The 18,207-nt window shown below is 34.9% G+C and overlaps 2 protein-coding genes across 5 annotated transcripts; one reads left to right on the top strand and one right to left on the bottom strand.

The window, feature by feature from the left end:
• Nucleotides 1–352: 352 nt before the first annotated feature.
• Nucleotides 353–4,532, top strand: LOC110097449 (BTB/POZ domain-containing protein SR1IP1). 2 transcript variants are annotated; one of them, XR_002303200.2, is made up of 6 exons: nt 354–587; nt 713–782; nt 1,057–1,665; nt 2,533–3,069; nt 3,621–4,196; nt 4,279–4,532. XR_002303200.2 is itself a non-coding variant. In XM_020823822.2 (5 exons), exons 1-5 carry the CDS (start codon nt 493–495, stop codon nt 4,134–4,136), a joined length of 1,827 nt encoding a protein of 608 aa, XP_020679481.1. In that variant the 5' UTR covers nt 353–492; the 3' UTR covers nt 4,137–4,532. The 2 variants fall into 2 exon arrangements, 1 of the variants encoding a protein (XP_020679481.1); XM_020823822.2 differs by having other exon boundaries at nt 353–587; nt 3,621–4,532.
• Nucleotides 4,533–15,326: 10,794 nt separating this feature from the next.
• On the bottom strand, nt 15,327–17,588 carry LOC110097428. Of its 3 annotated transcripts, XM_028700288.1 has the most exons (4): nt 17,321–17,588; nt 17,047–17,115; nt 16,012–16,193; nt 15,327–15,925 (listed from the first exon to the last, which is right to left on the bottom strand). In XM_028700288.1, the coding sequence occupies exons 3-4, from the start codon at nt 16,090–16,092 to the stop codon at nt 15,440–15,442; spliced, it is 567 nt and encodes a 188-aa protein (XP_028556121.1). In that variant the 5' UTR covers nt 16,093–16,193; nt 17,047–17,115; nt 17,321–17,588; the 3' UTR covers nt 15,327–15,439. The 3 variants fall into 3 exon arrangements, with proteins under 3 accessions (XP_028556121.1, XP_020679455.1, XP_020679454.1); XM_020823796.2 differs by lacking the exon at nt 17,047–17,115 and having other exon boundaries at nt 17,419–17,588; XM_020823795.2 differs by lacking the exon at nt 17,047–17,115 and having other exon boundaries at nt 17,321–17,585.
• Nucleotides 17,589–18,207: the final 619 nt, after the last annotated feature.

The following is an 18,207-nucleotide window of genomic DNA, read 5'->3' as shown; positions in this document are numbered from 1 at the left end:
AGAGCTGAATGTTCTATTTAGATCAAGTGGATTTTGGTGCCTTCCATCATGTTTGATAAAAAATCCCAGCTTAATTTAAAGTTAGGCTTTGTTTGAAACTACTTTCTTAAAGTAGTTTTTTAATATAAAAATTAAAATTCATGCACTAAAAAATTGTTTTAGGAAGCAATAATAAAGCGTCCCAACATGTTACAGAATTTGAGCTTTGCTGGGCAACTTGTAGTCTGTACTGAGAGGAACAGCAACGTGTGCAAGGACCCTCCATCCAAACTGAAAGAGAAATAAAAGCAGAACAAATAAGAAAAAAGAAGGAAACTTGATTTGTTATTGGTGGAAATTAGCTTCAAACCGCCATCACAGATTTAGATTCTCAGGCCAACTCTTCCGTCTCTCACTCTCTCACTTTTCTTCTTTCCTTCCAATTGATAGAGACGGGAAAGATAAAAAAATAAGAAGAAGAAGAAGAGTAGATAAGCCTTAGGAACCTCAACAATGCTGAGTTTTGATAAAGGCGATCCAACATCACTCACTTCTATCTCTAAGAAGCAGTACCTCCTCTCTACTGCCATGAAGAGAACAAGCGATTGGTATCAACGTTCTTCCTTTCCATTCTCCCTAATGAATTCTCTGAAAAATCGTCCATTTTAATATTCTCTTATTTGATCTTACTTTGTGTCTCCAGTACTGTTAACGGTATTACATAAATATGCAGGATTTTTGCACAAGATACACCCACTGACATCAATGTTCGGGCAGCAGGTTCAGCTTTCTCCTTGCACAGGGTAATTCTCCGTCCTCTCAGCTAAAATCATATGAAGTTGCAGAAGAAACTCTATTAAAAATAAAGAATTTGTAGATAACAAATTCAACCGCAAAGTTTTCAGATTAAATAGAGAGAATAATAGCTTTAGAGTTCATTAGTAGCGACTATTTCATATACTTTTCAGAGACCTGTTGCATAGCTTCTTATGATCAAACCTTTTAGAAATCAAAATTTATATAATTTTTCTTTTAATCAAATCTTCCCTTCTTGACACTTACAACCTATAAGTGCAGTTTCCTCTCAGGTCCAAATGTGGATTTATAAAGAAACTGCTATCAGAACCCAATGACAAAACATCATCCATTGATCTACCTGACATTCCTGGTGGTTCCGAAGCTTTTCAGCTTGCTGCTAAGTTCTGTTATGGAATAAATTTTGAAATCAACACAGAAAATATTGCGATGCTTCGATGTGCATCTGAGTTCCTTGAGATGACAGAAGAAGTTTCAGCTGGAAATCTATTGAGCAGAACAGAAGCTTATTTAGAAGAACTTGTACTGATTAGTCTTTCAGGTTCAGTCACAGTTCTTCATAAATCTGAGGAGCTTCTTCCCATGGCTGAGAAGGTAAAATTAGTGAGCAGATGCATTGATGCAATAGCTTATTTGGCTTGCAGTAATAGTCAGTTTTCAACATCTTCAAAGACTGATAGTAGTCTTGAAAACTCGAGTTCCTCAGTTTCTCAACCAAGAGCTGTTATGGATTGGTGGGCAGAGGAGCTAATTGTTCTCAGGATTGACACCTTTCAAAGGGTTCTTATGGCCTTGAAGTCAAGGGGGTTCAAACAGCAAGCCCTTGGACCAGTTATCATGCTCTATGCTCAAAACGCACTTCGAGGTTTGGTGGGTTCCCATTCTTGTAATTCATTACTGTCTGATAAGATATTCATTGAAATATTATTGTTAAAGTTCTGGAGTCTAATTATCTAGATTTTGCCTAATACCTATAATCATCTCTTATGATTTGGGGTGGATATATTAAGATACATAAGAGTATTAGATTTAGATTTCATTTGGAATGGCTTTCTTACTGCTTCTTAAAGCAGCTTTTTATTACAAAAATTTAATTTTTTTTTATTAGAAAGCTGCTTTAAGAAACAGTAAGAAAGCCGTCCCAAACGAAGCCTTGGCCTAATATAGAATAGATGAAAAATATGCGAATGTAAAAATATCAAGTGGTTGAACTTCTCCTACAACCTTTAAGCCTTTGGGTAGAAAATGACCTTGATGCTTATAGCCTTAGCATTCAAATCTTCAATTTCCGTTTGAGCCCTCATTGATAGATCAGAGCACCTTTGATCTATATATATCCCCAATAACTATGGCTTGCTCCTCTATGTTAATGGATCAACTTGCACAAAACTTGGCTATAAGAACTAGTAATAAAGGATTGGTGGAGTGCAAGAGCCGCCTCTTAATGCAAATTTGAAATTTGGAGGAGGAAAATCTATTATAAAGCTTTATTATAATTTTTCCCAAATTATACATCAGCTTGTACACTCTATTTATAGAGATTTACATTGTTGTGGTAATCTGCAGGAATAACCTATACAAAAATTAGACCAACACCTCACAATTACGAAGAAAAATACATAATTAGCTCATCTAGTCATATCAATGGATGAATCATAACATATGAATGTTCTTAGTTTAATCTAATTTACTGATTTCCTCATGCCACTGCAAATATAACTTGTCAGTTTACTTCAGGATATTTTTGGGAGAGGAAGACAGAAGATTGAGCCTAAACAAGAACATGAAAAGAGGGTGGTATTAGAAACAATTGTGAGTCTTTTACCAACAGAGACGAACACAATATCTGTTAGCTTTCTCTCAATGCTCTTAAGAGCAGCTATATATCTGGAAACAACAGTAGCTTGCAGGCTTGATCTGGAGAAAAGGATAAGCCTGCAACTAACACATGCAGCTCTTGATGATCTTCTGATACCTTCCTCCTTTAATGGTGATATCTTGTTTGATATTGATACAATCCAAAGAATTTTTATAAACTACCTTCAACATGAGAATGACATAAGTCGGTTGGGATATAACACTGATGAAGACTACTTGTCTCCACCTCATGGGGGTATTGAGCGAGTGGGAAGGCTTATGGAGAGTTACTTAGCTGAAATTGCTTCAGATCCCAATCTTGGAATTGCTAAATTTGTGAGCTTTGCTGAGTTGATTCCAGAGCAAGCAAAGGTGACTGAGGATGACATGTACAGAGCAATAGATATATACTTGAAGGTAATTCTAAAAACTATGTTACTCCACTAGTTGAGTTCTTGATTAACAAACTTTCAATGCACCTGTTTGTGCACTGAATTCAGTAACTTCTTTAGTAGACTACCATTTAGACCTATTCAAAGCTTTTTAAGTAAAATATGTAAAAATTAATATAGAATCTCATTTGATTTTTTTTTTGTTTTAGACTTCATTTGAGACGGCTTTCTTATTGATTCTTAAAGCAAATTTCTAGTACAAAATTTTTATTTTGTACTAAAAAACTGCTTTAAAAAGCAGTAAGAAAGCCATCATTTTAGCTGTATTTTGAGAGAATTTATGTATGTACAACCTTTTCTCTCAACAAAAAAGAGGTTATTTCCCCATGATCTGTTTTAACAAATGAGCCAATTACTGAAAATTCTCACATTGAGCCACTTATATTGTTGAAGCCAGCCTTAAGTACCTAATTTCTGTAGTCAAGATCGTTTTATGTAGATCATTAATGTTCCACATCAATGAAATTGTTGAGAGGAAGATTTTAAAAAAATGACCGTTGCTATTTCAACTTTCAGGCTCATCAATTACTAACTGAAGCTGAGAGGAAAAAGATATGTAGCTTGATGTATTGTCAGAGACTATCAAGAGAGGCATGCGCGCATGCAGCTCAGAACGACAGGCTTCCTGTTCAAACTGTTGTTCAGGTTCTTTTCTATGAACAGCAACGCATTAGAGATTCTACTAGTTCAAACTTCATTGGAGGAGAGTCTCCAGCCCCATCACTCAAATCAGGTTATAGCACCAATTTCCATGATTCGGCTGATGAGCTCTTACAGTTGAAGAGAGAAAATGATAATCTTAAACTTGAACTGGTAAATATGAGAATGCAGATAAAGGAAACAGGAAAGCCAGTTTCTGGTAACAAAATGTCTTCTGCGGATAAACCACCATTGCCTAAGAAATCATTCATGAACTCAGTATCGAAAAAGCTCGGCCGGCTTTATCCCTTCATTCGATCTGATACTGTAAAGGAGCTCAGTGAGAAAACAAAGATGAAACCACCAAAAAAGTGGAGACATTCAATCTCTTAAAAAAGTACTATTTTCATCAAATCAAGAAGAGTTGAATCCAAGGCTAGCTATATATACGAGGTGTGAGATTTCTTTCTCTGCACTTTTATCAAATTATCAATGCTATTATTATGTAAGTCTGATTATGTGCAGTTCCCTCTAGATCTAATGGCAGAGAGAACAAGGAAGGCATTCTGGTAGATTCAAATCTGTTTTTTGAAGGGCTTTTTTCTTTGTATATAAAGATGATTGTATTGAGTTGAACCATATTGGGATGTCATCAAAGTGAACTTGATTCACTCACCTCCGGCTCTCATCTCACACCTTACATTCGCTGGTCTGCATTTTAACTTTTTTTTTCTATGTTGGTACCAATGACTCTTCTTTAAATTAGCAAATCATTAGCATTTTTTTTTTAATATGTTGTAAAAGCAAGAATATGTGTTTCTTCAGTGTTTTTGAAACTGCTACGTATTTGGTAAGTCAATATGTCAGCAAATTCATGACTAAATTAGATTCAGCCATCTCGTGCTGTAGTTTTGTTATGACCAATGAAATTAGGGTTTAAGTGAGATGAGATGAAATTATCGTTTAAGGTTTCGTACTGTTTCTTAAAGCAACTTACAAGCAAAAAATTTTAAACTGAATTTTTTTATTAGAAAGCTGTTTTAAAAAGCAATAAAAAACTGTTCAAACTGAAACTAATTGAGATGAGATGAAAGTACTGATCGTAAAGTTAATTGGGACAAAACTTATATAATATATATAGTTGTAGAAGAATCTCTAAGTGCTGAATATTCATGCTAAATATCGTTATAATTTTCCCTAATTCCTTCAAAAAATGCTGCTACTTAATACAATGTAAAGTAAAATCATGCAAAATTTTCATATTCAATATCGCTATAATTTTTTTCTAATTCCTTCAGAATTTGCTGCTATGTAATACAATGTAAAGTGAGATCATGTTTGTGTTTATTTTACAACAAATTTATGAATGAAATATAAATAAATTTGCTTCACCAACATCAAACCAAACATAAGAAACATCTCTAATCAGCTGGAAATGTAATGTGGGCCTTTCCAACATAAAGTTTTTCAATAAGAATTATAGAATATGCAACAATATGCAGTAAATTTCTTATATGAAGACTAAATTATACCAATTATGCTACTGCAAAGTCTAAAATTGCGAAACAAATGTCTACATGGTCTATAGTTGGCTTGTCTTTTCCCAGTCCTTGGTCTATAGAAGCATTAATTTGTTTCCTATGGCCTACAAAGGCAGCATGCTTAAAGAAGCTATGAGTTAGTTTTTTTTTTTTTCATTGGAACGGGATATCTATTTTATTATTTTAATTAATAATAAAAAAGTTCTAAACTTCAATCATTAAAATTAATAATTAAGTTTCGAATTAAAAAAAAAACAAATGCCGTATGAACAGTGCGACGTCAATATTGGCGTCGCACTGTTCATCTCCCTTCGAATGCCGGCAAAAATAGCGATCGGTTGGAGGGAAGGAAGAACGTCAAACACTGATTTGCCGTTCGGTTGGAGATGCCCTTAGGAGGTACATGACAGCATAACTAATCCCTCTGTGAGCCTACCAACAACTAGCCCCCACAGGTGCAGGACCTGTAGTCCCCCACTTAAGGGGGTGCGTCGCATGAGAGGGGATTCGAACATGGGTTGGGGGATTCCAAACCATGCTTTCCCACCAACCTAGCTAAGCCGGTGGGGTTCTATGAGGTAGTGAGAAATTAAGCCAGTTGTTCTAGAGGCTAAAATGAGGCTAGGTTGTTGCTATCTGTCATTCCCATGAATGATTTGATGGGATTAGAGATGTCTTACATAAGCATTAAATTAAGGTGCTTAAAATAGAATTACAATCTAAAGTTTACCGCATAAGAATGAACAGGGTCTTCATACTCATCTAAAGCTTCATATAAATTTTTTTTTTCTTTTGTTTTGCTTAAAATCTTCTCTTCATGCTCATCACAATTCTCTTTAGATACTTCAGCAAAGTATATCAATTAGTTTGTATCCCATGCAATTTTGGTTCAAAAATCATATATTTCTACTGGTTGTTTAGAAGCTAATCACAATAATATGACACAAGTATATTTGTGGGTTTGTTTTGGGTATACTCATAGGCATTCTTTGGTAATGTATCACTTGTGCCAAATCTTTTTTTCTTTCAAAAAAAGAATATAAATTATGCTGATAAAAATCAAGCATATAATGAACAATAAAATTTAACTACATATATGACATTGCTCTATGCAAGCAACAAAAGAAGCTCTGGCCATGAAAAGCATCTTAACAAATTCAAATTGTGCCTAAAGCCAACATACCTAATCTTATATTGTAGATAAACTATGCTTCAACTGAAATGGAGCTTGATTAAGAAAAAAAAAATCTAAAAAGACATCCATGGAGCAACCACTATTGGCACATAATAAGAGAACACAAAAAGGAAGCAACCAGAGCGTTCAACTCTATCTCCTCAAAATTAACAAGAAAGGAGCCTTTGAGGATAAAATCACCAGTAAGGGGAGTCTACCCTATATATCTTCTAAAGAATTGACAACTTCTATAGTAATATTAGAAGGGTGCACACAAATTGTCCAGAAGAAGAAGGCTTGGTAAAAGCACTGATAATAAGTTTGACCTTACACTCGGTCGAAAAGGTATTGAGTTGCACTTCCCAATGTTAAAAGTGTGATTAGTAGAGGGTTCAATGATAGTTTCTCCCTCAAACCCAAATGCACCTTTTTAATCTTAATTTGAGCTAGTAATTCACTTTAGGACTGCAAACGAACCGAGCCGAGTCGAGTATGTGAGTGTTCAAGTTTGCGTTTGTTTATTATTACCTTGTTCAAGTTCGGTTCATGTTTGGTTCGTTTATTGCTTATCGAGCTTTAAACAAACAAATATTAACGAGCTATGTTCTTGAATATATTTAACAAACAATCTATTGAACAAACAAACCTTAAATTTGTTCATGAACATCTTAAACAAATAATCTAGCAAATTCATTATCTTAAATGTAAAATGTCTCTTGTTCATAAACAAATTCATTATGTTATAATAAATTTAAAATATTTATATTATATATATTTATCAATTTTATAATTAAATATTAATCGAATCTTTATTAAGTTTATTCACGAGCTCTGAATCGAATACAAATCAAGCTTAATGTCGAGCTTGTTCACGAGCTTCAAATGATGTTGTTCAAAAACATAAATGAATAGAACACATTAATGTTCAAGCTTATTTATTTAAGGATCGAGTATCTAAAATGCTGTTCAAGTTTGTTTGTTTAGTTAGTTAAACGATCACAAGCGAGCTTTAATCGAACCAAGCAACGAGTAGCTCGTCAAACGTTTGGTTCACTTGCAGCCCTAATTCACTTGTGCAGTGGGCATGCTGATGGTTTATTTGAGTTGAGCTCTTGTTGGTGGGATATTTAAGAGAAAAAACCTTAGAAATCTTAATAGAAGGGCATCAATTAAGATTTCGGTGCAAGATGCAATGAAAGTGCTAGTTATAATCTTACAACTTTATTTTTCTTTTGGAAATATAAGAGAACTTCCTCAAAGACAACATCTTTACAATAGCTTTCAACATCATCACACATTCATGCCTTATTATATAAGTTCTCTATAACATCAATTTCAACTTATACTTTAGTAGTTGAAGAACTAGATAATTTCATAGGTGGTAGCATCCACAAGCAAACATTCTATAAAGATAGCTTCTATCGAATAAATGACTTTCAAGGGGAATGATACACCATGAGGGGGTAAATTATTGCACTTATTTATTTATTTCAAACTATAAATTTATATGTGTTATATAAATTAAATTACAACCACAAGAAATATTAAATTCAAGTAATTAGCATGCAGATAACTTTTACATTGTTCAGCCCCAATCACCTACGTTATATCTAATGCTCTTGAGAATTATGATTCCACCACTCACTATCTTCCGCTAGTCAAATCCTTCGCTCCTCAAGCTAATGAAGAAACTATCCCATTAATGCATCACTCTCCTCAGCATGCAAGTGCTATAGACAAGCATTAGAAGAATGAGAAAATATATTAAGTCTCCCCATATTCAATACTTTCAAAATAAAATAAAAATGTAGAAAAAAATAAAGAACTTTCTTATAACAATTTTATCATTGAAAAAAAAAATGATACTTCATAGAAGCATAACACAAGTAATTTACTAATTATACTCTTGTCTCTTGCTCTTATTCAAATGATTTCCTTAAGCTTTTTGAGCTAGCTATCTTTTTTGTTTTTTGAACTTTGATGTGCTCATCTAATATATTTATTAATGCTTTTGCTAATTCTACCTCTAAAAGGAAAGAAAAGGAGCTTAATATGAATATATGCCAAAAGACAATCTTTAATAAGTAGAATCATATACTTTACCATTAGAGATCAAGAAAATGGAGCATGGAAAATATATGCTTCCTATAAAGCTGAGATTCTTCATTCCTCCATTGTTGATGCATGCCAAGAACTATAACTTTAAAGCTAAATCTCATATGCCACTTCTCAGTAGGGGTGTCAATATTTGATACAACCTGAAAATCGGATCTGAATCTGACCTGAAAATTCCAAATTATGACCAACCCATTTGAGAAAAAGGTCGAACTCGGGTTGGGATATTTGACCAGTTTGCAAACCGGGTTGGGTCGTGTCATGTTCGACTCGAACTTGACCCATGACCTGATTTTGACACCCCTACTTTTCAATCAATACTTTTTTATTGATATGGAGCTTAATGTATGAATATGGAACAAATATTTGGACATTTTTTCATTCGTTAAGTTTATTATTGTTTATTTATTAATGTGAATACTTGTAATGATAGTGATGAGGAGGTAATAACCATTGATTGTATTTTTCTTTTATACGGCTTGGTTAACTGAACATATTTGTCATTTTTTTGTGCTACTGATTTGTGATTATTTTGAAAATGATCACAAACTTTTAATAAATTGCACTCATTCAACTCCTTCAATGAAAGGTGATACTCTTCAATCTCCTTCAGAGGTGCAGACCATCATAAGATACATGAGATTAAGAAATGATTTATTTAATCATTTTAAGAGCCTCAAACTTTGTTGATTTATACGATAATAAAATGAGGATATTTCAATTAAAATAAATTTAACAACAATATAATATCATTTAAATAATAAAATTTGGTATATTATTTATAAATAAATATGATGATATATATAATTAATTAAATTTTCACTTTAAGTTATAAATTGTTATTCTCCAACTCTTTGAATCCTTGCTTTATGTGCTCAATGTCGATTTGATGAGCTCCATGAAATTTTTGTATCATGCAACCACATAGGCGCTACTCTACATGATTTTAGCTTATCAACTCCACGTCTCCACTACAAGAAAATTATTCATTACCGGTGGATTATTTCGGCGGCTTTTCAGCGATTTTTTTCCCTACTGAGTGTCCGACGGTTTGTAATAATTTTTGAAAAATCATATATTCGTAATTTATTTATTTTTTTAATAGTTTATTTTAATTAAACTATAAATTTAATCAAACATAGTAAAAATAGGCCAAGTTGGGGCAGTAGGAGAGTAGCCGGGCAGGCAGTGCACGCTCACGGGCAAACAACCTAGTTGGCAACCGGGTAGCTTGATTTTTCAATTAATTTTTCTATATAAATCCTCCGGAAATATTTTTCATATGGGTTTTACCGACGAAAAATTTGTCGTCGGAAAGCCACCAGTAAATTCCAAAACATCTGAAAAAAGACCAATTTCCACCGGAAAATACCGCCAATAAGAAGTGATTTCCCTGTAGTGCTTGACTCCAACACACTTTTGGGCTTTTAAGGTTGTTCAAGAAGAAGGTAAGTTAGAGTGAATTAGTTGTGATACTTTTGGGTTTTTGTACACCAAAGTATGGTTAATTTTGGTTGTGCTTGAGAGGGGAATGTATTAATAGGGCTGAGGTTTGGAGGTAAGCTAGGACAGTGGTGTAGGGCTTGCAAATTGCCTCAAGTTGTGGAGGGACCCTAAACTCCAACGGGCTATATTTAGAGTTTTGTGTATGGAGGGAGAGAGGACATGAAAGAGTGGAAAGGCATGCACAAAGTTTGAGGGAGATTATAAGGTACATTCTTGGGGCTGAGAGGAATCTTAATGGTGAAGGCAAACCAAAATGCAACTGCAAAATAATATCTTGAACTCTCCAAAGTTCAAGGATAGAGATTAGCCATCAATCTTCTCCTAAATATAAGGGATTAGCCATTAAGTCTCTTCACTAACGTGCGATAGTAAGATTTATCTTATTAAGATTTATCTTCACTAACGCAATGATCATCTAAATAACAAAGAAGAAATGATATTGAAAATAATTCCCTTCCTTTGGAGTGGCCAAACAAGAGATTTTTTTATTGAACATTTTATAACTCATTTTGAGTTCTATAAAATGTTTTCCTTGTTTATGGAGCTGCAACAAGAACAAGTACATTGAATAGAAGAATTAGTGCTAGAGATGGAAGCTAAAAATAAATCATTGATTTTGTTCTTCAAGCCAACAATTTTTGTATCCAAAACATTAATGATTGTCGGAAGAAGATTATGCACCAATTAATAGATCATTTAAAAGAGAAGTTTTTTTATCTTCTAAATCTCTAGTTTTAATAATTAAGATTTTGTTTAGGATAGCTTTTTTGTTGCTTTCTAGTACAAATTTTTTTAAAAGTTTCTTGAAATAAAGAATTTTTAGGCTACTTTAGAAAGCAGTAAAAAAATTGCTCCAAATGATGCTCAAATGTCCATGATTGCATGCGATTGAAGCACTAGAAGAATTAAAAAAAAACAAAAATTCTTATTATCTTCAAAACTAGCTACTTCATTTTTTCTAAAATAAGATCTTAGGGGAAAATTTTTAGATATATCAAACAAAAGCAACTCATTTTTAATAAAGATTTTGTTTGGGGCGGCTTTTTTGCTACTTGTTAAAGCAGTTTTTTAATACAAAATGTACAAATTTTAATTTTGTACTAAAAACCCGCTTTAAGAAGCAGTATGAAAGCCATCCCAAACGAAAGCTAAATTACTTAACACTTTTTTCTAGTAGAAGTATTTTTTTCCAATTTAGCATAAAAATATTTAACATATTATCTTAAGAGTTACAATGGATGCTTTGAGTTGGTCTAGGAAATTTCCTTCTTCTTCAATAAAAATGTAATCAAACATGGTAAAAAATAGGCCAAGTCTGAAGCCTTATCTTCAACTCTTTGGAAAAAAAACAGTACGACTCAAAGCATTTAGTCTGATTTTATTTGGTAATATATGTTAAACAGTGAGTTTGAAAAGTCTGGTGGTAATAAAACCTATAATAAGACTCTGCATTTCAAATTGAAGCAAGAAATAATAACTGCTCATCATGAATCCAAAGATCTTTCAGTCAAATTTCAATTGTAAAATTATTCCAACTTATTACAGATAACAGAAAAGAACAACCTGATTCAGCCTCAAAACAGCTTGAGTTTATTAATGACCACTAAAGAACTTCTTTCTATTTAAATCTAATTGAGCTAGAGCCAAAACAGCTTAAATTAATTTGATCAAGAGTCTGTTCAAAACTAGTTAGTCATCTGAGAGGTTTCTGTATAATTGCTGTATAAGTTCTGGTATATGCATACACCTTAACATGCTCGCTATGTTTATTAATACGGATACGTTACTGGAAATTACCTTGATTGGGCATAAATCTCGAGACATATTTAATTTGGAAACTTTTGAAATTAAAATTGGGACCATCCTAACTCTAATTCCAACAAACTTAAAATCAAATTGAACATTTCAAGGAGACAACCCAAAAGCACCACAATCGGTTCAATCCGAGCCCAAATGGGTCCAATCAAGGGACTATAACATATTTGAAAGTTTAGAAGCATTAATTAGATGATCGAATGATATCCAAATATGGCGTGCTTATAGTTGAATTGAGTGACTTGACAAAACCAATGGAACGAGCCCAAGATTGCTTAATTTTGGCATCATTTGGGTGCATAAACGCTTGACAAACATTCTATAATCGACGGGATTAACATGGGTTGTCCAATGGAGCAATCCGAATTTTTCCCAGATCTTCTTCATATTTACGGGACATGTCACTCCAAAAAATCTATAAATAGACATCTACTTCCCACATGAAGGGGGGCTTGGACACTGGGGATGGAGATTAAAAAAAGCTATGAAGCTTCGATGATCATAGAGGTCCACTCAAGCACCAAAGAAGGCGTACTTCCATCGATCGATCGAACCATCGCCTAGCCGCCGACAACTGCAGGACCACCGCCAGACCACTGTCCGTTCGCCAATCTCCACCAAACTTCCACTCGGCCATCCTCAGACCATGGCCCGTCCACTGATCTCCATTAAACCTCCGCCCGACCACCAATCTCAGCTAAACTTTTGCCTCACCATCTTCGGACAACCACTCGATGGCTGAGCATCACCGTACCTCAACCCGATTGTTATCTATACACCACTCCAACCATCATTGCATGTCGACTATGGTCCCTTTGACCACCACCGCCCGTAGAATACGGTCCCTTCTACGTACCTCTGCCTCTCACCATCTACGGTCACTCTAATCACCCTCACCTGTCAACTATGGTCACTCCGACCACCGTTTCCTGCAGACTACATTATATCCAACCACCATCATCCGCTGACTATGGTCTCTTCGAACACCGTTGCCCGTCGACTACGATCCCTCTGACCATCGTTGCCAGCAAACTACAGCTCCTATGATCTATGTCGCCCGTAGACAATGGTCCCTCCAACCTCTGTCGTCTGCCGACTATGGTCCCTTCTACCTTTATTTCCGCCGACTAAGGTCCCTCGGGCCACCGTCACCCGCCGACTATGGTTCTTCCGACCACCAACACCTGCCGACTAAGGTTCCTCTGACTACCATCTCCCGCAGACTAGGGTCCCCACGACCTCCCTCCCTCACCGACTAGGATCCCTCTGACCTCCATTGTGCACTAACTATAGTCCCTCTAACCAACGTCGCCCGCCGATACAATTTCTTCGATGATTATTGCTAGTCGGCTACAATTCCTCAGACCACCGTCTTTGGTAGCCTATGGCCCCTCTGCCACCATCGCTAGCAGGCTAAAGTCCCTCCAATCTCCGTCAGCCACCGACCATGGTCTCTTTGACCTCTGTCAGCCACCGACTAAGGTCCCTCCGAACTCGGTCGCCCCCCGATTATGGTCCTTTCGACCACAGTTGCCCACAATGCCAACTATAGTCTTTCTAACCTCTGTCTCCCCCAGACTATGGTCCCTCGGACCACCGTTACCTGCCGACTACAGTCCCCCGATCATCATTGCCTGTCGACTACGGTCCCTCCGACCATCATTGCCAGCCAACTACGATCCCTCAGCTCGACCACCGTCACTTGACTACTATCCTAATGACCAAACAAATAAACCAACATGCTCTTGAAAATAACTTTCTTGTCATTGGATTATTCCTACTCCAACCATGTAATTTGCTCGTTATGACGTATATTTGCTACATTGGGCTAAGGCATTTCCACAAGGAAGAGCCTCATTTGTAATCAACTACAAACTCTAGTGGATTCTTTTCAACTGGGCAAGACTGTTATTTTTCCCCTTCTCAAGATTTTCAATGTAAAAATTCTGGCGTCTCTTATGAATGTTGGATCTTTGTTCAAAGTTAAAACGTTAAGCTCGTTATCTCTTTTCCGCCACGAATGTTCTAGGATGTAACAAATACACATCATTCAAGTAAATTAACATATAAAGTTCATATGTACACATTAATCTCTCTCTCTCTCTCTCTCTCTCTCTCTCTCTCTCTCTCTCTCTCTCTCAGTATGATTAGGAGTTGGCTTGAATTTTAAATAATCTCAGAACTCAGCATAATTTATGGGGTTCTTTCTCTCGGTGCAATTTGAGGCCAACAGAAACCAAAATTTATCTGAACTGATTTTCAACTTTAAAGCTGAACTTGCAGCCCTTCGTAGAAGAATTATTTGCTTATTGTGGTAAATCCTCCCAGTGAGGACTATGTACTCAAATTGGATTATTAAAGCAACATTAATAGTACTCATATATTGTTAATGTCCAGTCAAATCTTCTTCTATGCAGTGCTTCTTTCTTAGGCTATCAACTTCATCATTCATGAATCTAGACCAGAAATGGTCTACTTCTTCCTATTTAATTTTACATAAAATATTTTTGATTTGGATAAGCATATCGAGCTTAAAAAAAAATTGGATTGAATATTGAAGCTTTGATGACTTCATCAAGATGCCTATGCTCCACCTTCAATCTTATTAATTTTTCTTCTATTTTGTTGATAGATTTAGCATAGTGAGATCATTGTATTTATCTGTAAAACAACAATCATTGTCTTACCTCTCTGTCTTCAGGATTTATGGTTTATCTCAATATCTACAGCTTATAAGAATCAAAATGACATCATGAAAAAATTTATTCAGATCAATCTCAACTTTTAGATCTCATAAATAAAATTAAACTTTCGTTTGGGACGGCTTTTTTTTTGCTTCTTAAAACAGTTTTTTAGCTTAAAATTTAAATTTTTTATATTAAAAACTGACTTACGAAGCAGTAAGAAAGCTCTTCCAAACGAAACCTAAAGCTATCAACCAGCTTAGATTAGAGACAGCTTTCATTTATTTTTGAGAGCATCTATACCTATCATTATCATGAAGTATAAACTGCTGAAAGATTCTCTCATTAGATTATGGCCGTTGACTTTCACATCAAATAAAGTTAAGTCTTTATCTATCTTTAGCTTTTGCTTTGAAGTTAGAGCATCGCATGCATAGCTATCAATATTTCATTATCAAATGAAGTAGAATATGACATGAAATTATAACTAAGGCCCTCCATAAGTTTTAAATGTTCTCTTTGATTGCAAAAAAATATCTTTCATATAGTCTTTTGGTTCTATGCTCTTCTTTTATTAGTAGTTTAATAACATTTAAAAAGCAATCCAAATTTCTTTTATTAGTAGATTAATAACATTTTAAATTTATTAAAAAAAAGCTTGAGAAATTTTTTGAAGCTCTGAAACAAGTTGCAGCTCAGCTCAAACTCAACTGAGCTAGACATTTAAATACTCCAATAGATTAGCTCATAGGTTAGTTTCATCTCAAATAGCAATACTTAGCTTTGTTCACTCAAGAAAAATATGATCCCTAAGATTAAACAAGCATATTTATATTGAAAATGATCATAAAAAAAGGCTAATCATGTCATGTTCAAACTCAAACACTGCATGAGCCAAGGTGGCTGATTCATACTATTCTGCCTCACTTGTTCTTCAACATCAAAAGAACTCTTCCTCTCACTTTGAAAGCTGTTCACCTGAAACAATCCCCATTCTTTCCCTTTTAATTTCACACCACTTGAATCAGCTGAAGACCATGAGAAACTTACTCCAGAATCTGAAGTGAAAGATGTTTCTTCTTTCTTCCTCCTCCTGCTTCCAGTAGCCAGAGTCAGCTCAAGTTCTCCCTCTTCTTCAGCTTTTGGAATCCCATCTTTGCTTTCTTTTCCAATATATTCTTCTGCATTTAGTTCAAGATCAAGTGTTTGATTCAGTCTTCTCTTTTCTGTGCAGTTCTTGAATGGTTTACTTTCTGAATTGAATGAAGCCTGCTGCTTCTTCAGTTCTGCCTTCATATCATTCATCAAAACCTTCTGAATTCGATAAAGTCGATGTAATTCATGGACCTGTATGAGTTATAGAAAGCGTATTTTGGAATTTTTAGGCTTTTGAGAAAATATATTTGAAGAAAATGTTATTAAATTTAGCATACCTGGTGTTTGAAGGTCTCTTCATGCTTTAACATGGCCATTTTCATGTATTCTCTGTCATATTGTTTCAGAAACTTCCCCATTGAACTTTGTTCTTTTTATCAACTCCTTGACTTCAGAACATGGCCTTATTCTGTTTATCAATTCCTTGATTCTTCCATTTGATTGAATAAAGATAAAACACCTGCATTTGTTTCAAGTTAGGTACAATTATTGATGAATTTTTAGTGTTCATTGCTATAAATTGGCTATCAATATAGATTATTGCAGTGCAAAATTCATCTAATAAGATGGAAGTCTATGCAAAATATACCCTTGGTACAATCACTGATAAAAGGGCTTAATCTAGTGCATGAAGATGCTGATAATACAGGGTTTAAAGAGGCTATTTTTGTGACTAGAATTCATAACTTCAGGTCATATTGGAGGCAACTTGAGCACTATTATAGGCTCGCTCCCAGATGTTATTGCAGGCAAAAGGGCTTAATTCAGTGCAGGAAGCTCCTGACAATAGAGGTATGAAGTAGGATGAAATTATTCTGTGCGGATGCCGAATGCCATCTAGAACCCAATGAAAATGCATCACATCACCTCCTACTCGATACCGCAGCTCGGTACCGAGCTTAGTACTGGATGACGTGACTGCATCTGATTTGTCTCTGGATGATAAGTTGTGTTCGGTGTTCGCACAGAATAATCTCTCCTGACTTAGAGACTATTTTTATGACCCAAATTCATGACTTTCAGATCATATTAGAGACAACTTGAGCACCAAAACTAGCTCTCAGATATGATCATTTCTCATATTTGATTTGCACTGTCTCTAAACTTCTAACCAGATGAAGGAAAGAGAAATTTTTTTAAGGGAATGAAATGACTTCGTGTGGAAGTATCAGTTCACCCTGTGGTTCTCTAGGATTAAAAGTTCTATGACTTATGATTGAAGGAATCAGATCAAGGAAAACACCAAAGCCTTAAGAATTTTTATATGACTTGAAATTAGCCAAGCAAAGGGATCGATCGGACAGTCAGCTCACATGAACAAATAAGGCAAAAAACTTTCCTGGTTCTGGTATTTGAGATCAAGGGAAATGCAACTAACAACCCTGCAAGAAAAGATTTGTTGCAGAAATTTAAGAGACAAGATAAAGGTTCCAAACCAGTTGTTTGTTAGCTTGAAACTCTAATAAAGCTCATATAAACCACACATAAGCCCCAAAAACCAAAGAAAAGCATAATTCTTTTCAAGCAATACGACTGAAATTAGAAAGAGAAAGAGAGAACTTAATCTACTAAAACACCAACTCTCACCTTTAAAACTCCATAATTCCTCTTCTAGCTCAAATCCCTTTATTTGGCAAGAGAGAGAAGAGAGAAGAGAGAAGAGAAGACCAGAGTTGTATCCTTACATGGAAATTTGATCCCCTTCTCAAGCTCAAGTCTTTGGACAAAAACAAGAGCCAACCTTCCTTATTCTCTCAATCTAAAGAGGCAAAGGAGGAGAGGATTTAAGATTCTCCTCATAGGGGTCTCTATTTCATTAGAAAAATATTTGAGTGGGCTCCTCAGCCATATCAAACAAATCTCAGTCCCTTAGCAATTGCAGAGCTTAGGCAAAGGCTGGAAGGGCAAAGATGACAATGGAGAGTGACAGCCAAGGACAGTGTTAAAATAAGGGGAGCCACTTATTCTATGAATTCAGAAAAAAAAAATTAGAGTAATACTACAAAAGAATCATCAAGGAGACAGCTAAACCTGCCATGGTACATCACATGTGCCCTGAAATTCTTATGATCATTATAAGTTGGTTCAGCCATATATTATTGTCTTATGTCCAAAATAGCTTTTAAATCACACACTAAGTTTGTCATATACTTCATTAAAATAATTATAATAGGATTGTAAATCTAGATGAGAGAGAGAGAGAGAGAGAGAGAGAGAGAAAGAGAGAGAGAGAGAGGGGATGTTGATGCACAAAAATGAATGTGAGAATTTAGATGGGACATGAATAAGAGATGTGACACATCATTGATAAAGATCGAGCATGATGTTTTATTATTCAAAAACTCTACTTTTGATTTATACATTATAATTATGACAAATATGTGGTCATAACTCACTATCTCATCTCATTTATTCATTTTCTTATATTCTAGAAAATAAAAAGAAAAAAATTGTTGAAATATTTATCTTTATGA

The sequence above is a fragment of the Dendrobium catenatum genome, unplaced genomic scaffold (genome assembly GCF_001605985.2).
Source record: "Dendrobium catenatum unplaced genomic scaffold, ASM160598v2 fragScaff_scaffold_1482, whole genome shotgun sequence".
Lineage (NCBI taxonomy): Eukaryota > Viridiplantae > Streptophyta > Magnoliopsida > Asparagales > Orchidaceae > Dendrobium > Dendrobium catenatum.
This window is presented reverse-complemented; position numbering and strand designations above follow the sequence as displayed.